This window comes from Telmatherina bonti (assembly GCF_933228915.1).
Source record: "Telmatherina bonti genome assembly, chromosome: 12".
NCBI classification, from domain to species: domain Eukaryota; kingdom Metazoa; phylum Chordata; class Actinopteri; order Atheriniformes; family Telmatherinidae; genus Telmatherina; species Telmatherina bonti.
Genome location: NC_136610.1, coordinates 19,617,420 through 19,639,534, shown reverse-complemented (window position 1 = coordinate 19,639,534; position 22,115 = coordinate 19,617,420). Strand labels below are relative to the sequence as shown.

At 40.8% G+C, this 22,115-nt stretch overlaps 1 protein-coding gene across 1 annotated transcript in view; it reads right to left on the bottom strand.

Annotated features, from left to right (window-relative positions):
* enox2 (ecto-NOX disulfide-thiol exchanger 2) overlaps positions 1–22,115 on the bottom strand; it is a 123,218-nt gene that overhangs the window by 15,352 nt on the left and 85,751 nt on the right. The window contains exons 5-10 of the mRNA XM_079250469.1: positions 17,962–18,168; positions 14,497–14,730; positions 13,122–13,334; positions 10,013–10,119; positions 4,631–4,745; positions 1,917–2,104 (exon numbers count right to left, since the gene is read on the bottom strand). Coding sequence (XP_079106595.1) covers positions 1,917–2,104; positions 4,631–4,745; positions 10,013–10,119; positions 13,122–13,334; positions 14,497–14,730; positions 17,962–18,168 — 1,064 coding nt within the window. The remainder of the gene's footprint in view (positions 1–1,916; positions 2,105–4,630; positions 4,746–10,012; positions 10,120–13,121; positions 13,335–14,496; positions 14,731–17,961; positions 18,169–22,115) is intronic.

Genomic DNA, 22,115 nt, shown 5'->3' with positions numbered 1-22,115 from the left:
AGGACACAGTGGCAGAGAGCTGGTTAAAGGAACGGAGAACTGACTGGAAGTGAAAGAGTTAAAAATCCTGCACCACCGAAGAAGGGCGCACAAGAGTCCAGCTTTAACCAGAGATCTGTGATCTGAAAAGTCACAGATCTCTCAATAGTAAATGGATTAGTACTTTTATATCACATTTTTCCAATCATGTTGGCGACTCAAAGCACTTTACACTACATGGAACATTCACCCATTCACTCATACCCCGATAGGGGGTCGGGGGGGGCAACTTGGGGTTCAGTGTCTTGCCTAAGGACACTTCGGCATGTAGTCGTGGGAAACCTTTTAGTCGAAAGACAACTTCCCTTCTTCCTGAACTACAGCAGCCCAGTTAAAGCATCTGTATTAAATATGGGCAATCCCTATGAGAGGAGGACATGGAGTGTATGGCCTTGTCCGTGTGTTGCTCCAGACAAACACTGAACAAAATTAGAAGACTCAGTGAGCTCTAAAAAGTCCTTCACTAGAAGCTTATCAGGACAACACACATGAATATTAAAACCCCCAACAACAAGGACCCGATCATAATGAGGCATAATTCCCGCCTGAAAGTCAGAGAAGTCATTCACAAAGTCCTTTTTGTATTTAGGTCTGTAGATGACAGCGCGCAGCATCGAGTCAGAGCGACCCACGTCAAAGGAAGTCAGTTCAAAGCTGGAGTATGATGATGCTTTGTTTGAGACTAAAATCTTTAGTAAAAACAGATGCCGCTCCATCTTCATGACCAGGCTTGTGTGGGGAGCTAAAATAGGAACATGCAGCTGGTAAAAGTTCTACATAAGCTCTGCACTCACCGTGAGATGCCCACATCTCATCATGCAGAGCAAATCCAGACAGCGAGAAGTGGAAAAATCCAACAAAATAAAAGTTTTGTTCAAGTTTTTTGTGCATTGTAACCAGGTGCACACAGATCTGTCACGTTACACTGAAGACCTCAGAGAAACTGACGTCCACACAGTGCCAAAGCACAGAAATAGCACCAACGCAAACCAGAAGGAGAGCAGCAGGCGAGCAGCCACACACACCGGTGCTATGTCTTCTGCTATCTTCAAGGTAATCTTTATACACCAGCACACAATTCAGATTTGTCTTTTAATGTTTCGAGTTTCTGTCAGTGAGTATCTTTTATGACGGCGATTTCGTAGCATAACTGCTGCCTGACAGCATTTTACCTACGGAGCTTTTACAAGTGTTTAGCAATTTCTCTGCTCCTTGGCCCCTGCCTATTGGATCCTCTATTGATCAGTCTTCTTAAAAGGTTGTTTGACTGCTAGACATCAGAACAAAAGGAAAAAACAAACAAATAAAAAAAACAAAACAAAACACCAAAGGAAACAAACCTTATTGTTCACTCCCTGTTGTATTTTATAGATTTTTCAAAGGTTATACCGACCATGTGTGTGGGATTAATTTGGAAATGGAAGATTAAAAAAAATATTTTTTTGAAGTGGGAGATTTGATGCACATTTTCAGAGACAAAGGGAATTCAGCATTTTTCATTATGCCTCTTTCACCCCCAAGACGTACTGTGTGTGTGTGTGTGTGTGTGTGTTTAAATCACAAGAAATGACTAAAACCCACTGCAACAATGAACCAGCTTTGTAGATCATATTTTTTAGCTGTTTTCATGGCTGTACCTTTCTGCTCATTCCCAGATAGCACTTAGTTTTATTTCAAAGAGCCGGGTCATGAATAAATGACACGCAGGGTTCTTGTGTCGCATGGAAAATTCAATAGGTTAACTTGAGCGGCTTGTTTTTTTTTTTTACAAAAGACGATGATGCAGAACAGAAATGGACAGGAAGCTGGAGTCATTGTTGGGTGGAGGACTGGAGGGTTTCATGCATTTCCATATGTGCGTATACATAAAGCGCTACCTTCTGCATGCCTTGCAGAGCCTGTTGCAGGAAGCTGAGCTGCTGTGAGTGAGTGCTGTCCTCCTCGCTTCTGATTGGTTGGTTCTTGCCTTGTTCCTGTTTGAGCAGCTCCACTTCATTCCTGTAGGCATCCAGCTGGCAGCGAAGGGAGTCATTCTCCTCCTTTAAGGCCTCCGCTTGAGAAACACCTACATATGTTGAACACAGAACATAACATGAAATGTACTGGTTGGTGTGGATCACCGCTCAGGATCCCAACATTAAAGCCATCTCTTTCCCAGACCTGGCTCTTTTATGGTTGACTGTACATGTTGACAAAACAGCTGTGAAGTTGAACATCTGGGTCATGCTCCTCTTTCGATTGGGTGAAATCAAATACAACCACTGAAGCAGTATTTTAGAAACCCACAATCTAAAACCCAAAATGAAACATCCATTCAGACGATGTGTGCATCTAAAACCATTTCTGCCTCTTTCTGAAAGAAAGTCCAAAAAAAAGTATGTCACAATACCCACAGCTGGAGCACTTCTTTAACTCAGATGGGAAATCTCTTCACTGAATCACCAGCACAAAAGAGTTACGAGTATGTTAGAAAATATCAGTCTTTCATTAAAAAAGTCCCAGGTACAAGGCTGTGCTGCTATCATCACTTTGGAGAATTTAGCCGTGAGAATATCGCTTCATCAACATAACACACATTCAGTGTTGGAGCGTTCTGAACACTTCTGACTAGATTATTGTGGTGATCAATACAAAATAAGCTTCTTTCCACTAATCCAATTAATTTTCTATTAATATTGATGAAGTACCTTAACACTTGTGGATGAAATAAATGTCTGATGAAGACCACTAACGTTGCATGTTCATGTAAAATCCATGATTTAAACCAAGAAGCTGAAGGAGGCAATAGCTTCCACAACTCTGAAGAACATTTGCATTTGATCACTTTTGCATTCATAACATCAGCATTTGAGATCTCACATTACAATCTGCTAAGCAAGAGGAACACTGATATTTCTATATTCACCCTGTGTCACAAGATCAAAAACCTGGAGCATATTAACAAAGACGGAAAGCTTTAATAATCCCAGAGTGTTCTGTGCAATGGCTCTCTGCTGGACACCTGACCTGACCTACTGAGCAGACAGACTAGACGGAGAGAGAGAGATATTATTAATCATAAGACCTGCTCGGCTCCACAGATGTCCAGTACTACCGGCTCGCACCATTCCTGCAAGGCTAGAGAAGAAGAAGCTCTGAGAAGGAAGAAGAAAAAAAAAAAGACCCTGACTGAACGGGAGATAAGCCGCATCCTGTGAGAATGAGTGTGTGTGTGTGTGTGTGTGTGTGTGTGTGTGTGTGTGTGTGTGTGAGTGTGTGTGCATGAAAGGGTTACTTGTTAGGTTATGTGTAGGTGTCCATGAGTGCTGCCTGCAGTCTATCATGAAGGACCATTGGCAACGTTAATGAACTCTTGCTGGGTGAGTGTGTGTGTCCGCACTCAGTCTGTGCGTATGGCTCTCCAAGCAAAATGAAGGTTTGAGGTGAGAAGGGTATTGATCTGAGAGCCTCATCAGCTTGGCGTGTGGCGATATCAACTACTCGGCCAGATTCTGTTACATAACAGGCAGCGCTATCGACCCGCAGTTATGCGTGAGCCGGAATATGCGCACACACCTTCAGGCACACAGTCATGCACAAGAGCAGGCGCTTCAGCTCTATTCTGCGCATGACTCAGACGCATAGCATCGATTCACTCTTTAAGAGGCTGCTCTCAGAACACAGGTGTTTTTAACAGGGCAGGTTGGCGTGTAAACATGCCCCTTTCCTTAAAGGTTAAATCAGTGAGGGGGGGGGGGGGGGGGGGGGGGGGGGGGGGGGGGGGGTGTAACGCTCAGTCTGTTAACACAAATACCAAGACGTGTCACATTAACACCCATCACCTCAGCTAATCCTGCAGCATCGAGCAGTATGACAGGTCTTTGACAGCAATGCTAATTACTGATAGCTAAATAGCAAGGTTGCAAATAAGAAGGGGCTGAGTTGACTGCTGCATTTACATATATTTGCATGCTAATTAGAGATCCTGTCAAATTAGCAAATGGCAGAGATCAGACTGATTAGAAGGGAAGAAGAAAGAGGGAAGAACACGTGGAAAGGTAGAGAGCATGGGAAGGTGGATAACCTCACATGTGGCGGTGCAGCCGTTTCTACTTGTTGCCCTGGTGACAACTCTAGACTCATGGGTTATTGTTATAGACATTGAGAGATAGGCAACACCATTAGCTTTTGTTATTTCAGCAGTAACAAAAATTGCTTTCAGGGGAAAACATAAGATTACTGCATGTACGATTTTCCCCAGTATGAAATTTGATGACAACTGGCAGGCGTGGAGAAATGCCTGAAGAAACACTCATATGTGTATATTTACTGGGGTGAATGACATTCAACTGTCAAGTTCAGCATTAACTCAGTAAAAGTGTGCATAGATTCAGCATCTTGATGTCCTTTGAACATGTTTTTTTTATTCATGCAGAGCTGTAAGATGGCTGTCAGATGCTTGGGGGATGATCACAGTCATCCCAGTCAAAGAAGCCATCCCCCTCAGTTATTTAACAATCAGAACTCTCATCCTCTGGAGATCTTGATCTGTATATGTCCTGTCGAGATGACAGAAGCACTGAACTGCTGATCCATGCTTGCATATGCATACCTGAGTCCTCAGAGTCCTTGCTGTCAGGGGCATCCTCCATATCATCATCAGACATCTCCATCTCTTCCTCCCGTCTGATGCCCATCAGCTGCTCATTGTGCATATTTCTGATCTCCTGCAAAACACAAAGATAAGACGGGTGGGTGAAAACTGCAAATACTCAGAGGCAATACACACTTTAAGGCAGGTGCTGAATTACAAGTAGAATAGTCACAAGTAAACTCACTTAAAGTGAGCTCTGAGTTTGACTTTAACGCAACAGCACAGAACACAGGAGTGCAGACGAAGAAAGATTAAATGTTCCAGGAGTTGAGCTCCAGTCCTCCTGTAGTAACTAATACAGCATTTGCAGTACAAATATGACAATATCCTTGTGGCTTGGATTATATAAGGAGCAGGGGGATTTGGGGAAAAAACATTATTTTAGTTTGGTAACACTTGGGCAATCTTTGATCCAGCCTTAATTTTTTTTTTTATAAAGTCCCAAATAAAAAAAGATAATTAAAACAAATACCATCCTTTAATCCATTTCTGATGCTGATTCCAGGTTAGCTCATGAGGACACAAGTCTAAGCAGATATTCCCAGAGACCCCTCTCTTCAGCCACCTCCTCCTGTGCTTCCAAAGGCATATGAAGTCACACCTCTACTGAGAAATCGACCCTTCTGACCCAGCTTTCGCTCCGGTCCAGCATCCGCATCACTGAAGATGCTGCACCTGTCATTTGTTCGCTCCTTTCTACTCACACCCATGAACAAGACCAAAATACCTAAATTCCTCTGCTTGAGGCAGTCACTCACCCTCCCGTATGAAGTGGGTACTCAACCGTTTTCTGTCTGGGACCATGGTCTCACATTTGGAGGTGTTAATGCTCATCCCAGGAGCTTCAAACTTGGTTCAATCCTCGTATGGATTGAACCCCTAGATCTCTTTGCTGCACTGAGAAATTAATATCATGATTAATATTATAATAATGGATAAGATTGATATTGAGCTTTATAGTGGATAACATTAAAAGTGCTCACATCTAAGCCATCATCCACTCTACATTTATACTTTGTGATGGTAAGCTACATGTGTAGCCACAGCTGCCTTCAGGCAGACGGATGGAAAAGTGGCAACCAATGTCAGTCTATGGCCTCGTCCACCACCACAGAAAGAATCACTCTCATTCACACATCTTAATTCAGACCCGCCACCCAGGCAGATTTAATCTAAGAGAAAAAAGGAGTCTTTCGAACCTCTAACCTTATACTTGCAAGTCTAATTGATGTTAATGCAACAACAACCTGCCAGTAGAAAAACTTTGCTTTCCATGCCATCATTTCAGTAGAGCATTGTGCAAACGGAGGACGTGGGGGGTGAGAATGTGATGAATTGAGGTTGCTTTGCTGCATTTGAAAAGAAGTTTGCTGACACTGTACTCTCCACAATACTGAACAAGCTTTTGAAGAAAAACTACAGAAACCCTTCTAACTTTTTGAAACGAGTAATTTTACACAGACAAGTGTTCAAAAATGTCAGCAAGTCTATGCGAGAAAATTACACAATTTTCCCGAAGTTATTTCCAATTTGGAGAAGTAGTGCAGGGTCCTGCTGCTGAGGAAAATGTAAAAATAATGATTTAATAAGCCATATTTCCTTTAGGCTGTGTTATATATAGTGTGTGTGATATCCTTGACTGGCACTTTTTTTTTTTTTTTTTAAACTTTATAGTCTCCACTCATTTTTACTGCATTTGGCTTTAATGCCAGGTTGTGACTACATATAAAATTCTGTATATACAAATACAACAAGTACAGACATAAGTGTCTTGAAGAATAAATAAAAAATCAAAATAATAAAGAAGGTTTAAAACTACTTCTGAAAGTTTGAAAACTCCTAGAGTTGCCTGAGAGTAAACAAACTTACAACCATCTGTCAGCTGATGTTATCGACCAAAGCCCAAAGCAGAGGTCAAACAGGTACTTTACATACACAAACACACGAGGAAACACAACCAACTGGTGTGAATGGAGCACACACACACACACACACACACACACACACACACACCCACACCCACACACACACACACACACACACACACACACACACACACACCCATACTCACACATACACATACCCATACACACCACATACACATACCCATACACACCACATACAAATTCTGACTGAAGGAAGCAGCTGTTGTCCAACTTTGCCCCAGAGCTGCATTGACTTAACACCACTGCCTGCTCCTCCATATTTCACCTCCTTGCCATGTAATCAAACTGAATACACAATGTGACTGAGGGAGAAACTCTGACTATTTGATGATAAATGAATCCAAAACAACAGACTTTACTCACCTATGCTCTTTACGCTGACCAGTGACCGCCAGCTCTGTAGCCTCTAAGGCAGGTATTAATCATCAATGTGACAACATGCTGGCAAGAGGCCATACCTTTGTTTTTGGAGCATTACACCATGTTTTGGATTTGTAAAGAAAGAAAGAAATCAGTTGAGAAGAATCCAACTAAACCTCCACCTCTGTAGCTCCATGCAGCTTTTCATCCCAACCACTTGAAGCCCATTATTATTGCTCTCTGACCTTCACACTGGATGTATGGTTGCATCTTGCAGCTCTTATTGCCTCTTCATGTCTAACTAAAGGCCGCAGCTTTCGGCTCAGACAGGGTGAGTGCACTCAGCAGTAAATGACACAGGGCAGAAATATAGCAGCCTATGAAAAAGTACAAGCACGCAGCGAGACATGAATATGTTGTTTATAAGGTTTTTGCGAACTGAACACAGCTCAAATGCAAATGAATACTGAGCTTTAAAACACTTGAATAAGAAAGAGGCCAATGTCATATTTTCTACAGAGAATCAGGGCTGTTTTCTGATTAAGTCATGCAAGAAACATTCTGCTTCCTACATATTTATTACAAAATATTTTAGATATCTTTAGAAATGCAAGTATAATTTCTTTGCTCTGTATACAACATGAATTTATTTTGGAATCTTGTTTCTGGCAACTTTTCACGAGTAACAAGTGCTTCAGCTGCTACCATAAGATATCCAGCAAACCAGGTAACGTCAGGACAAGAAAGACCGTCTCCTTTGTATAACACAGTTGTATGCTGCAGCTAAAATAATATTTAGTTGATGTAACAATCTGAAAAGTCGGCAATCATTTCTGTGTTCTTCACATCACAAAGCTAGTAGTCTTTTTTCTTTATTAAGTTGGGCTCTTTAAAAAAAAAAAAAAAAAAAAAAGGTTCATTTCACCTTCTGAAATTTGGAAAGAACTATAAATATAACCTTTAGATTCATTGCAAATAAAATGTTTTTACAGATCAAACACAAATCAGTGACAGACTAATGCTTTAAGTAACACTGCACATATTTCTGCCTTAAAACTCTGTGTCTCGGAATCAATTCGATGGCATGGCAACATATATTAAGTGCATTCATTGACCTGTCATTATCTTACAGTATCCCGAGGCTTTTTAAGAATTTGTTTAGGTTAAAGCTGGGGTATATCATGTTGGGGAGCTAGCAAGATTTGAAAGTGGCACCCTGTCTTGGCTCCTCCCCCTCTGTTTTTTTCCCACAGCTTTTTCCACCAACGACTTTCTCTTTCTCCTCTCTTTTTAGTGGGAGGAGGCTAATTAACTGAGCCGGGTTGGGGAAATCCTTCCTACATTTTCTCAGCCATGTTTGCCTTCTGAGTTTCTTCTTCACTACTTTGTATTTTCATCCTAACTTTTTTTTTTTTTTGCAGGGGTTTGGCTATCAGGTATGCGCTGTGGGAGGGGGAGGAGGGGAGCCGGGAGAAGAAGCTTATGAAATATAAGAAATTAACAACTTCATTTTGGTTCAAATATTTTGATTGGTCAGAGTTTTTACAGATTTACAGTAAACTGAGGGGTCTAACTATATTTCTTTTTGCTCATGATGACAAAATGTACAGACTACTAACAGGATGAGGAACCACTTTACTCAGAGTAAAAAAAAAAAAAAAAACTGTCTCTGAGCAAGATTACCTACCCCAGCTTTAAGGTTATTTTTCATGGGGTGTCCATGTAAAGAGGATGAGCCAGAGGTTTTAAAGCTTTGTGATGCAGAACATCAACTAGAGTGATTCTCTAGTACGTACATCCCTGAGGAACCCTCAAGATACTAGTGTGAAAGAAGAAAGTGTTTAACTCATTCGCTGCCAACCATTGTTATAGTAAAGAGCCCCATGCTACCAGCATTTTGAAGCATTTTCAGGACCAACAGAATATTGAGTTCTGGTATTACAGATATGGAGGGTCGATTCGGCCGGGTGCGTTGAGGTGCCTTCTGGGTGCGCCTCCCCAAAATGCGAGCTCCGAGCGCACTTACAAGCAATGACAATGTCACACAAGCATGCATTTGTGTATAAACATGAATCATTCATCTTCTTCATCAAGTGTGTTGATTAATTTCTTCACACAAGAAATTACAAAACAAACAAAAAAAAATCTAACAAACAATGCTGTGGATGGGTAGAAAATTGAAGCTGATTATTTGAATAATTCTTCGAAACATCTGCACATTAGTGCAACAATTTTGCTTTTCAACACCTACCTTGTCAAGAGGGTTTTGTTCAAGATCATTGCTGCTTCTGTTGTGTCTGGTGCTGTTATCATTGTGCGTGCACGTCTTAATAAGAGTCTATGTGACATCTTAACTGAGTTGTTTTTCATGTGCAGGTTCAAAGAAACTTACCAATCAAGATATGACCATAAATGGTCCATTAGACCCAGGACAGCAACATCCTTTAGACCCTCCATTACATACAACACATCATCATGCCAATTAATGTTCCATTTGGCAGAGAAAGAAAATGGCAAGCAGACAGTGAATGACAATAACACTTTTAGATTTGGGAATGCTTTCAGCTCTCAAGATGCTCCTCTTACATTATTTACTAACATTATAAATGTACTGGTGCAGAGGGAAAAGCTTGGACAGATTTACCTGTGTCCAGGACACTCTTAAAGGGGAAAAACAAACTCACCCAGCAGCTTGTATTCCTTCTTGGGGGAGGACAGAGGTGTAGGGAGGGGGGATTTGGAGGAGAGGGCAGGGGTTTGGACTTCTGTCTCTGGATCTTACACTGGCTGCAGTAAGCAGACACCACTTCTGTAGCATGTTTCATTTTAAGTAGTTACTGTAACTTGGCATTTTTTTGTTTTTATTAAAATCACTTTTTTATTTCGCTTTGTTACATAATGTAACACACAGAAAACGGAAAACTACAAAAAAGAAAAATGCCGAACTTTCCCATAGAGATAGATACCGAGCAAAACTAGAGAATGTCTATCCATAATTTATGTGAACAACAGGATTAAATCAAGTAGTACCAACCTCTGCTTGTTTGCGCCACATGTCCAGGTTCTTGCGCTGAGCTTTGGAGAAATGGTCCCATGCCTTTTGTTTGGAAGCAGCTTGGAATACAGACACAATCTGTTCAACTGTGGCGGGATGCAGGGAGGGACCAGAGACCATCCAGAGACAGAGACAGAGAAAGAGAAAGACAGAGGGCAGTTGGGAAGGAGCAGAGGAGTGAGAAAGTGGAGTCAACTAGGGATGTAAAGAACTGTGTGTGCTTGTTTGTGAATGTGTGTGTGTGTGTGTATGCGTGCATATGCATGCGTGTGCGTCACTTACCATCCCATGCTGCTGCAGCATCTTATGGAATGTTGGCAAAATAGATCCCACAGCTCAAAATGACAATAAATCCTACATTCATCGAGCACGCATGTGCATTATGACCAACTGGCTCCATGCAGAATGAAGCCATGTTGCCTCTCACAGCAGCATAGCTCCACAGCTGCTTGCTGCCCGACCACATGTGGAACAATGGGCATCCTCAATATTTAAATACTTTGTGTTTGGTATAGCTTTTCATGCCCAAAGACAAATCCATGTGACTGACAGTCCTCTGACATACAGACTTTTGCACAAATATCTCAGCAGCTACAAGATAAGTTAGAAATGATGTAGAAAATCATCATGTCTTTACAGCCATCAGGTTGAATAACTAGAGATCTGTACATGTTTGCAATGGACACTCTGACAAAAACCAAAGTTAATGTTCTGAGGCATGAAAGATTTACATCTTGCACATCATAGGGCTTTTTGTGTTACTATTTATCCATCTGTCTGCTGTGCAAAACTTTAAAACTTCCCCCCAAAAAACTCAAATGGCAGCAAGCCTTAATATAAACAACATAAACTGTCATGAATAATAGCTATTATACAATTGAATAAAACAGAGACGCGGTGTGTTTGTAGGACATCAAGAGAAAGAGTTTACAGTTCATCCTACTGTCTTGAGATTATGGCTGATCTTAGCCATCAATATATATTCAGTTTTCTTCTGCATACCATCTCTGTGCAAGTTGGATGTATCAGGTTTGCTCAGCGACTGCCAGCAGCCAAAAATAACCTCTTCAGAGTCTGCTGCTGTTGACCACAGCACAGCTCCACTGCAGAGGTGAGCTCTTAAGAACCTTACCCAAGGACACCATCTTACCGCAGTGATACTGTGCTCCTGATTACTTTTCCCTCCTGAGCTGATGCCCCTTTTCATCTTAATAGAACAAAAGTACGTTTCAAGCCCTGCTACTTAAACCTCTGTCACCATGTAGAAACCTAAGCCGGGATTCAGCTGAGTGAGCTTCTTTGGGTCAAAGTGTTTGATTAAAAGAAGGCAAAACCTTCTCCTCAGAGGTACTTACTGATCCTACATGTGCTGCGATCCAGTCTGGGTCAGATTTTATCTCGGCTACAGTTTATCAACAAAGCCAATCCTCTATCAGCTCCCTAGAAATGGTCATGGAGAAATCAGTATGGGTGGTCAGTGTCTTTCTAAGGTCCTAATGTACACACAAAGAAGTCAATAAAGATAGCTGGTTCAGTGTTAAAATGTTTCCCTGTGTGTGTGTGTGTGTGTGTGTGTGTGTGTGTGTGTGTGTGTTTGTAGACTGGTAAGAGACAAGACAGTTCAGGGATCAATAGCTTCTTCCCAGCACCTTGTAATGTGATGAACAGATCGATGATAAAAGCAAAGAAGTGATGTGCACATACAGAACCACGTTCAGGCCGTTGTGCTAATATGCAAATACAGTCAATGTAAACATTTAGCTACTTTTCATGTTGTCAACAGCAAAACAAAAAAAAAAAACAACTTGAGTGCAAAGTCTTCATGGTGTGGTTTGCAGTGTGTGTTTGGGAAAGGGACACTGTCTGGAAATCTTTGAAATGTATTTTTTCCCGTGATTTGAGCGTTGATAAATTCCATCACAGACAACCTGTCTGGAGGGTGACTCAGACAGTAAACAAACTGTACTTGTTGTAAGAGCAGCTGATCCATGGACAAATCTGTAAAACCTCCCCATGAGCTCTGAGTTATAACGTAAAGGACCAGAAACACACTGAAAAGAAAGGTGGGCTGAAAAAGATCCAGTCTAAGGGCAGAAGGTGTGCTTCTTTTTCTGACTTGTGAAAACACACATCCATCCTCCAGGTCTTTAGTGTGTTTTATTAACCACATCAACAATGTATGAAACAACAACTGAAAAATCCCTTCAAAGATGTTTACATTTTAGATAACTTGCATGTGGTTGGACACGTGGACAAAGAGTCCCGGGGGCTGTGAAAACAAGCAGCTGCAGAGCCAAAGCTGTCAAAAGGTGGGTGCTGCAGGAGCACAGTATTCTGCCTTTGGCTTTCCAAGAGCTAAAACAAACCAGGCGTACATTTACAGTATATGTTTGGCTTCCACTGCATTCTTGCAACTCCCACCCACATAAAAAAGAAAACAAAGCAAATAATGTGTTGGGTTACTTACCTGGAGACCACCTTAATAATATTCCAGTCCCATCATCTCCTCTGTTATGATTGCAAACATATTCCTCTGACTTTTAGGCTTATTTGTTACTTAACAACAAAACTAGTCTCGCCCTCCAACCAGATGGTCATGAGGGAGACCTCTACAACAGTAGTAGGAAAGAAATTCAACTTACCATTAAGCGATCCTCCAATCAACAAGTTACATAACGACATGGCGACTGGTGTGATTCTACTTAACTCAGTAGCCTTTACATCCACAATGTGGGGGATGTACAATGAGAACATATTTACAAAAATGCACATAAGGCTGTGAGTATTTTTTTACTTACTCTTTTGTTTTTTATTTACTGGATCTAAATATTCCCAGCACAAGTGACTTAATCTGGATTTTCCGTGGTTTAACAGTGTACTTGTGCATGCTACAGGTTAAATTGTGACCAAAACACTACAGCAAAGACAAGATCTGACTCCTCTCTTTTCATCCTACTTCTGACCCGAACAAGTCCTGATAAGGACAGTTGTTGCTGCTTGGTTCTAAATAAAACTTTACACACTGTGAATACATTGCATTTTGCATCCTTGATCCACTGCAGTAAATTGCGTGATAAGGAAAACTCACATTGTGCCAGTATGCCAGCCAGAGCAGTTTTGAACTTGTCTTTGGCCTCTTCCATCTCCTTCTCGTGCTGACTCTTCTCGCTCATCAGCTGGCGGATGTGGCTGTTGGAGGACTGAATCATGGAGTAGAAGTTGTTGGCGTTTCTGCGGTTGACTTCGCCTCGTTCCAGCCAGGTAAACAGCACACGCACCGCTTCTGGAAATTTGCCGTCATCTGTCCAACAGGTAGGGACACAGTGAAATAAAGAGTCAGGGACAATAAAGGTACGTAAAAGTTTCACATTTCCTGCGCACTTCATTGACATTTATGATGATAAATGAAACAATGATTGATAAAACAGGGTAAAATGTACTTTAACGGACATAATTAATAAAACTGTACTGTACTTTCAGATACATATTTTCATAAAGGTTGCTTTATATTCCAAAATAAAAATACACAAAATGATCAAGGCGATAGAGAAAAGATAGAAATGCCAAAGACAACTCTGATGTGCTACTGCTGCAGATGAAAATGAATAAGATTACTGCAAAAGAGTATATTTTTATTAACCAAAAACATGATAAAGTGCAATGGTAGCTGGGAAAAAGGAATGCAACTCATTTCTAAGTAGTACATTATGACAGGATGAAAGTAAGTTTGGAGCACATTGGTAACCACAACCCCTTTGCCCATCTGGATAAACACTCCAGGAAGAGTACACTAAAATCTGCAGTAAATAGCTGGGATCCTCACAGCAGCCCAAAGCAATCAAATATAAAAAAAAAAAAGGAAGAAAGAAATCTTGGCTGATGCGACACAAGGGCTGAAGTTCCTCTCACCAAGGCCAGAGAAAGAAAAGCTGAAAAAGACGCATGCAGATGGTGGAGAGGCAGAAAGTCACAGCTATGTTGTTATCGGGCGACTGTGACTGAGACCTGGAAGTGCCATCGCTCATTAGCGAAACAAGTTTATTCAGCCATAAACCCCAGCGGAAGCTGAAAAGAGGGAGAAAGAGCTAAGAGGAGAAAATGGGAAAAGAACAAGCAGAGAGGTGGAAGATAAGAGAGGGGCATGTGCTGAGGGCAGAGTGAACTGATGCATTATGGTTAGAAGGCTCGTGTTACATCCTGCAGGAAGAAATTCCCAGAGTTTGTTAGAACATCACAGCAGCTGTGTCAGAGTAGGACACTGCTGGTCAGGAATGTTCCTGTGATTTCCTGGTCTGTCATCGGCAATCACACAAAGCCAAACCACTCTTGTTTTTCTTCTTTACCTCCCCTCTCAGTTTATGGTTTGCGTGATAAAACGATAGTCATAAGTTCCTTAACTGCATTTCTTCAGTTCTTCTGTTTGTGCTATCAAGTCTCACAGTAAATGGTCTACAGGTGTCTACCTTTGATCTTGTCCCCCAGCTGGCTGCACTCATGTTCAGAGTAGTGGACAATTGGTGGGGGGGAAGGTGGCCGGAGGCGATCTTCTTCCATTTTGCGCCTGTGACGCTCCTCTCTGGCTAACATGCGCTGGCGACACTCCCATTCATATAGGTCGTCCCTGGCCTGAGCGAAGTCCACGTGAAGTCGGCCAGTGTCTTTTTTGTCTGTGCTGGAACCCAAACGGATCCGATATCCTGGGGAGAGATGAGTGTTGACTATAAAAACCAAGAAAGCAAAGATTTGTGAGGGTAGCAGATGGAAGGATGAGGAACTTATTGATTTCATTGAGGTAATCTCTGTGCATGGACGCCAATGTCACTTTCATAGTTGTTTGGTTTGGCTGCTGTACATTATGTGGGTGCTGAAATGATCTTCAGCAATTATTTTTGAACATTCAAAACAAGAATGGAGACATAATGGAGTAAAGCGGTGAGACGCTGAAATCGGCCATGAAACGGTATTTTCAATCTTATTTCAGCTCTTTTCTTTTTCTCTTTTTTTTGTGTTTTAGTTGCCGTCTTCCTACCAAGGCCATTTTGTTTGCATGAGCTAAATGTATTCACATAGTGTGGGACTCAAACGTGAAGAGCTTTTGTAAATATTCATGCCTACTGACTGGCCTGAAAACACCTCTAACTGCTGCTGCAGCAGCAAGGCCGAAATCTTTCAGAATTTTAATGAGTTATTGACAGCTGAGAGCAACAAGGAGAAAAAAGAAAGAAAAATATGAGGAATGCATCTCTGGTTAAACTCCAAAATCATGTCGGTCCACAGCAGTGATGAAGAGCGCGAATGCTTGTAATTTTGGACAGCTGTCAGTTTCACACATCATGTTCACGAGTTTGTTATTAAACCACGCTCGCTTATCAATCACTGTGCAAATATGTCTGAGGCTGGTCTCGCACCAGATGCCACCAGCCGAGTGTGTTTTGTGTGCCGAACATTGTGATTTTCAGTCCAGCTCCCATGTAACCACATTAGAGCATGCACACCAGCTGCTTGACACATGCGTCTCAGCCGAGGCTTGAGTATTGCTGCTGCGAGCAGAACAAAGTTTTGGCATGATGCTTATATTTTTTTTTACTTAAGGTAAGAGTCAGGGTCTCAGAAACAACCCACAGCTGATTAAAAAGAATCCCAGTTGCAATAAAAAGTAGCGCTTTTGTTTTAGTGTTCGGTAATCGGACACACAAATGAAAATTTTTTATTCCATGTTAAGATAATTTTATTCTTACTCAGATTACCCCTTTTAACTCTGCTTTTCAAGTAATATACGCCACACACTAAAAATGTATTTATGGTCATTAGAAAAGGCATCACTATATAAAAACCATGTGCAGGCAGTAGAGAGGTCAGCAGGGTGAAAACACACACACACACACACACACACACACACACACACACACACACACACACACACAACTGGGATTTCTGCTGTACACATGGCCTGCATCTTCTATACCGCTCATACAAAAAAAGGGAGAAAAAAAAACTACTATAAATGAATTAAGGGCATCATAAAGCCTTTCACTGCAGATGAAAAACATGACTGGAGGCGTGAATTTGATTGACCTGAATCGCAATATAATGCCGAAAAAGACAAATTAGACCAATGGGGCTCTGAAATGCAGTACAACTTTCTTTATGTTATGGAGTTTTTCTCTGGGCTGCAAAAACTACAAACAAACAAACAAGACAAAACAAAATATAAAAACAGAACAAATCAATGTATAGACTGGTATTTAAAGGCACATTTTCCATTTTCAAATGGACCTTTTAAGATACATAATGAACGCAGGTTTTCGTAGGATACAGATTCTGTCAATGCACAAGAGAGACCTAGAGAGGCCAATTACTTCTCTGGTGGCACTGGAAGACCACAATATCTCTCATTAACTCCTCTTCTCCACTCTACTTCCCACTCATCTTACTCTATCCTCCTTACTCAGTTTTCAGTAAGAGCCAGTTGTGGATTGAAGTGAAATCTTGCCTGTTTTGGGATTTAATTGCTTGAGATGATCAGAGAGTGTCCTGTGTTGTGTGTTTATTTATAGAAAAGGGGAAGAAGGGGTAAGGACGCTGAATGATCTGAACACAAACAGGAAAAGAAATGAGTGAAAGTTCAGGGGTTTCTACTTAAGTCTGCTTTCTCTGCTTCAGGCTCTCAATCTACCACTACTTCAATATTTCATATCAGGAGATGTCGGTGTGCTGGAGTTGCTTGAGTGCACGCTGTTGCTGGGTACACAGGCTCTGTGTGATTGTGTGTGTGCATATGTGTGTGGGTGGGGTATTATTTATGGGAAAAGTACACAGCTCTGTCATCACTCTAATATATGGACCTCCGCTCCTACATTTGACTGTAAGAATAACGGCAGTCCAAATCAAGGAATCTCTCATTCAAACACACACATGAATGTGCACATATATAAGCTCAGCAGTGCCGGGGATACTTCTGATTGGGCCGCTTATCTAAGCGGGGCTTTGAAAGTAGGAATGTTTGGCCATCAGTTTGCAGAAAGAGATTGAGGATAAGTGCAGCCTATGGGCTGCTGAGGAAATAGAGATTAGATAAGAATACATAAACTGCACCCACACGGTACATCAAGATGCTTTTAAAAAACTTAATCGACATTTATTACTTCTCTTGTCTAAGCTTGTCGGTGACTGCAGCTGAACTCTGACTCTTAACTGTTCGTGTCCTGAATTACAACGATAGGAGTGCAGAACAGGGAGAAATGTGCAGGTATATTGTGCCTTTCCTTCACATTTGTGTGCATAAGCTCAGCATAGCGGATGGATCTAAATAATGTAATGACTATCATGAGCCTTGCCAACTTCTCCTACACAGATAAAAGGACAAATTAGCAAATTCAAAATGCTTTGTCACGGTAAAGAAATGTAGACATTCACTGCTGTACTCATTCAGAATTCACATCAAGCTACAGATCGTAAGATTTGGAGTCTGTGCGGCATACTCCTGACCTCGGTTAGTAGTGCACTCAACTCAAGTTCACATTGGGTTCACAGACAGCCTGTAGCACTTCAAGGACCTGCTACCAACTGGACAGTCCACTAGCACCTTCCTACAATGTCCTCTACTGTTTGATGTCATGCTTGTGTTGTTCTCACTCATATGTAAGTCGCTTTGGACAAAAGTGTCTGCTAAAGAACTGTAGAACAGAATAGAATAGACTTCAGTGTTTCATCAGGGAGTTACATAGAATCTGGCACTTTATCTTTCGTAAATGTAAAAAAATTTCACGGCCATCAAAACCCTGATGTCCTTCAGCTATCAGCTATAAATTATATCTTTTATTAAAGTGTGAATGGGCTTTACTTTAAAACTATCAACGTGACAAAGTGACAGAATGAATCATATTTTTTTCTGAAATGAATGAATGAGATGAAGATTAGAGTTTTACCAGACAGGAAAAGGGCCTTGTCCACAGTGAACTCCTCAGCAAATCGGATATGACAGAAATTCTTCTTGCTTTTGCGTATAGCTATGATATCGCCGCACTGCCCGAAGACCTCCATGATGATCTGCTCCGTGGCGTTCTCTGGCAGACCACCGACAAACACTGTTTTACATCCCGGAGGGCGCTCTCTCGTGGCTGGAGGAGGAAGGTCTGTTTGGATGTGGAGAAAGAAAGAAAAGGATAAACAGTCCAGTCATCCATTCATTAGTTATGCCTGCTTAGATGTATTGATGCCAATTGAGGGCTAAAAATGGATGAGAGGCCATTAAAATCAGTCAGCTCATTAAAGGTGAATTTATCAATTAACCTTTTTGGATGTCTTCAGACTGTAGGTGGAAAAAGAAAAAAACAAAAAGCAAAAAATAGAGGGAAGGGGAGGCAACCAGCAGAACCATTTCACTTTGAGGCCATGCTGCTATTCACTGCAACACTGCGCACCGTTAAGTCCACATTTAAAAACCAAGGCAGCTCATACACACTCTGAATAATGAAATTCTGTGCACTTCGATTTATGCAGCGATAATAAATACGCCCAGCACCAGGAATTATTCAACTGTCTTCAAAAAGTGTATTTCAATTATGAGTATGAATAATTCTCGCTGAGAAGCCGATGACAGTATGAACAATAGCAAGGATCGTTTTTTATTAAACAATTTTGGCAGATTTTGTGACTCGTTTAAAGACGCTCTTAAGAAGGGGTGCCCAGCCCTGGTCGTCAAGGGCCACAATCCTGCAGGTTTTCCATGTATCCCTGTTCCAACACACTTGACTCAAACTAATCAGTCATTGTAAAGAACTTCATTGGCTGTTGGATCCATTTAATGGAAGTCAGGTGTCTTGGCGCAGGGATACATTGAAAACATGCAGGACAGCGGCCCTTGAGGACCAGCTTTGAGCAGCCCTGGTCTTAAGTATGGTGAACACAAGTAAAAGCAGCAATGATTTATGTGTGGAAAAGAAAATTTGCTTTCACGAAGCTGCAGCTGTTCAGTTAACGGAAGTGTTTTTTTATACCTCTATTCTCCCAACTAGCAGCTAATTCATTTTAAATGAGGAAGAATTTTATATTTTTATTAGAAAGAAATGGAAATGAAAGCCATTGATACAAACTAATTTATTAAGAATGATAAAACAATCCATTAAATGTTCACTTAGACTCTAAAGAGGGAAAATCAGCGGGATGGTTACAGCAAAAATCATAATGAAACATCTCCATCCCTTAGTAATGATGAAGAAAGACAGAAACCACTGAGCAGAGTAAAACCCCAGAAGGCCATTACACTGAAACACCATGTAACAACAAAATTCAACACAAATAAAACCTGTTTATAACACATCAGACTTTCATACACAGGTCCCATTCTGGAGGTTGATGCTGTAAAATTCAATTAACTCCAATTTAAAACATAGAACTTATAACCTAAAAATGTTAAAGCTTCGTGCATGAATAATGATAACTTGGAGCAATATGTTCACATCATTTTTTGTTAAATAAATGTTCAAATCCAAACCATTCCAGGCATGAAAATGAAATCCTTTTGGCCACAAAGTGATTGCAAATCCTCTCATGTGGAAGGTCCCCTGAACTGCAGAAATCACTTATTCAACACAGATGAGTGTTGACTGATCTAATCTCCAATAGATCAGGCTTCTCATCCATGATGAATGTGATTAGTGGGGTCTATGAGGAGCAAACTGAATAATCAGTGGAACGCTGAGGATGCTGTATTTCTGGATGTCTGCTAGAAAAGGCTTAGCATGCACAGTTCCTGCTGCTCTTATCCGTTAAGATATTGACAATCAATACTGAAAAGAACTGGTCTGATCTTGGCTTGATACCTTGCATGTGCAGAATGAGGGCGATGAGGGCTTAGTGGAGGCATTTTGATGTCTTGAGATGTCTTATTTAGGTGTGATCAAACGGATTTAAAAACTCTGCACTAAATCGGTGTATTGACTGCAGTGGCAGAAACCTTGCATCATATTCGTCAAACTGCTCAGCTGAAACAAAATAGGTGGTCATAATTGTGAGGCAAAATCAGTAATAAAGTCTTATAACCAAAACAACAAAGAGAAAAGTTTCTTATTCCTTTTGATTATCTGATAAATGACAAAACAAAACAAAAAAAGCAGTCAAAAAACATGTACATGTACTTGTCACACATGTGCATTTATTTAACATCAACCACAGTGACTGACTGATCTTATGATGAAGATGAAGAAGATGAAGATTAAAAGATGAGGAGGATTATGAAAACGGCCTTGAAGGGTTTCTTAGCAAGGTGGTTGATGAAGAGGTCACTTTGAGAAGACCTTAACTGCAGGAGCCATGTGAGATGCTGAAACAGACATTTCACAGTTTCACTGAAAATATTTCATTTTGAATTCAGTGGTAAAAAACCAGGAAGAAAGACTTGTTGCCGACTGTTGTAAAGTTTGTAAAATAAAAAAGGGACCTGGCAATGCATGCTAACAGCAGTTGTTAACAATCCTCTTAATCAGTCTGTAGATGAGCCCAGTTTCTCAAAATGTTGCCCATTGTGGTCTGTGTCTCTGAAGTGGAAATAAGACAAAGATAATTCAGAGGTATTTGTATCACTTTGCTCATTACTCATGTAGCTATGCAGATTAGCGCCTCTAAAGAAGCACTACAAGATGCTCCACGTTCCTGGAATGATAACAAATCCTGATGCTAGTGCTTAACTGGAATATAGTGTTCATTTTCCAGGGTCGAGTTGAAGTTTTGTTTTCGTTACCTGGAACCAGGTGCTCTCTAATGTGACAGGTGTTGAGTCAGTGATGTAAAGGTGACTGGGTAGAATACAGATATTGTGTTTCGATTCAGCTAACGCTGAAGTTACCAATAACAGAGATTTAGAAGCTGGAAGACCAAACTGGAACATAACTCATTACATTGTAGAGGTTATATTTTTCAAGCGGTTTATTTTCTGTCTGTCAGCGACTTTGCACACAAACGACTGGAGGGATTTTCATGATTTTTTTTCTGAGAATGGGTCTTAGTCTAATTTGCAATTTATAATTTTTTTTTTACATTTTTGAAGGATTCTCTGTTTCCAGTATATAGCCTGTCCAATAAATCCACAATAAAAGGTCAGAGTGCATGGCCAAAAAATTCAGAAGTTTCCAGCTTCTGAATTACTTCAGTTTCACAAGATATCGCAGATACATCTGGATCCCAGCAAAACTCTTGATATTATACTTTTCTAGTTGTACATGTGTTTAAAAGGTTTAAAGCTGGGCGTTATAAAAAAGAAAAAAAAAAAACTAAGAACGAGAATATACACTTAACTAGATAACAATTAAGAATAAAGATATAAATAATAAAAATATTCAATATTAATTATCATTACACTGTCTATGTCAAATACAAACATCTATGTTGAATATAAAAAAAAGCAGCAAAAGGAAGAATAAACAAACACACAACAAGAAGACAAAAAACAGCAAAACCAAAACAAAACAGCCTAACACGTTTTTTTCCCTTTTGGCTAAAACGATTTATGAGCTCACAATCCCTGCTGCCAGAACCGCTTGCACTTGCAAGCAGCAGTCTGTTGCTGCAAAATCTGTCCCCTAAATCCGATCCAGTGCTGTCGCTTTCTTTCAGCCTTTTCTTACAACCTCAAATACAGGCTACAAAAACACATCTATCACTTTGCTTCCCCCTTGCAGCAAAACGTTGACTAAGGTCTCATCACATGACCTCCGGAGTTGGTGGATTAAACTAGTTTTGAGTTGAGATAGACAGAAAAAGTAAGAGGTGGGTCAGAAAGAGCTTGCAAAGGCAAGAAAAAGCTCTGCTGGCAGATGCAACAAAGAGTTCCAAATTAACTGACCTTTTCAGTCCACGAATAGCTGATAGAGCAGAGAGGACAGAGAGGAGAACAGATGCACTGCAGCACCGTCCTAATGTGCCAAACTGCAGATTAAATATGTCTTTTTCTTTTTTATGTAACAAAAAGTTTTGGTTATTTCATCTGATAATGTTTTGTAGTTTCTAAAACTGAGGGTTGGACTGATTTGGGCCATGCTCTCCGTTACTGACAACTCTAAATCCTGCTGTTGCACAGAAACAA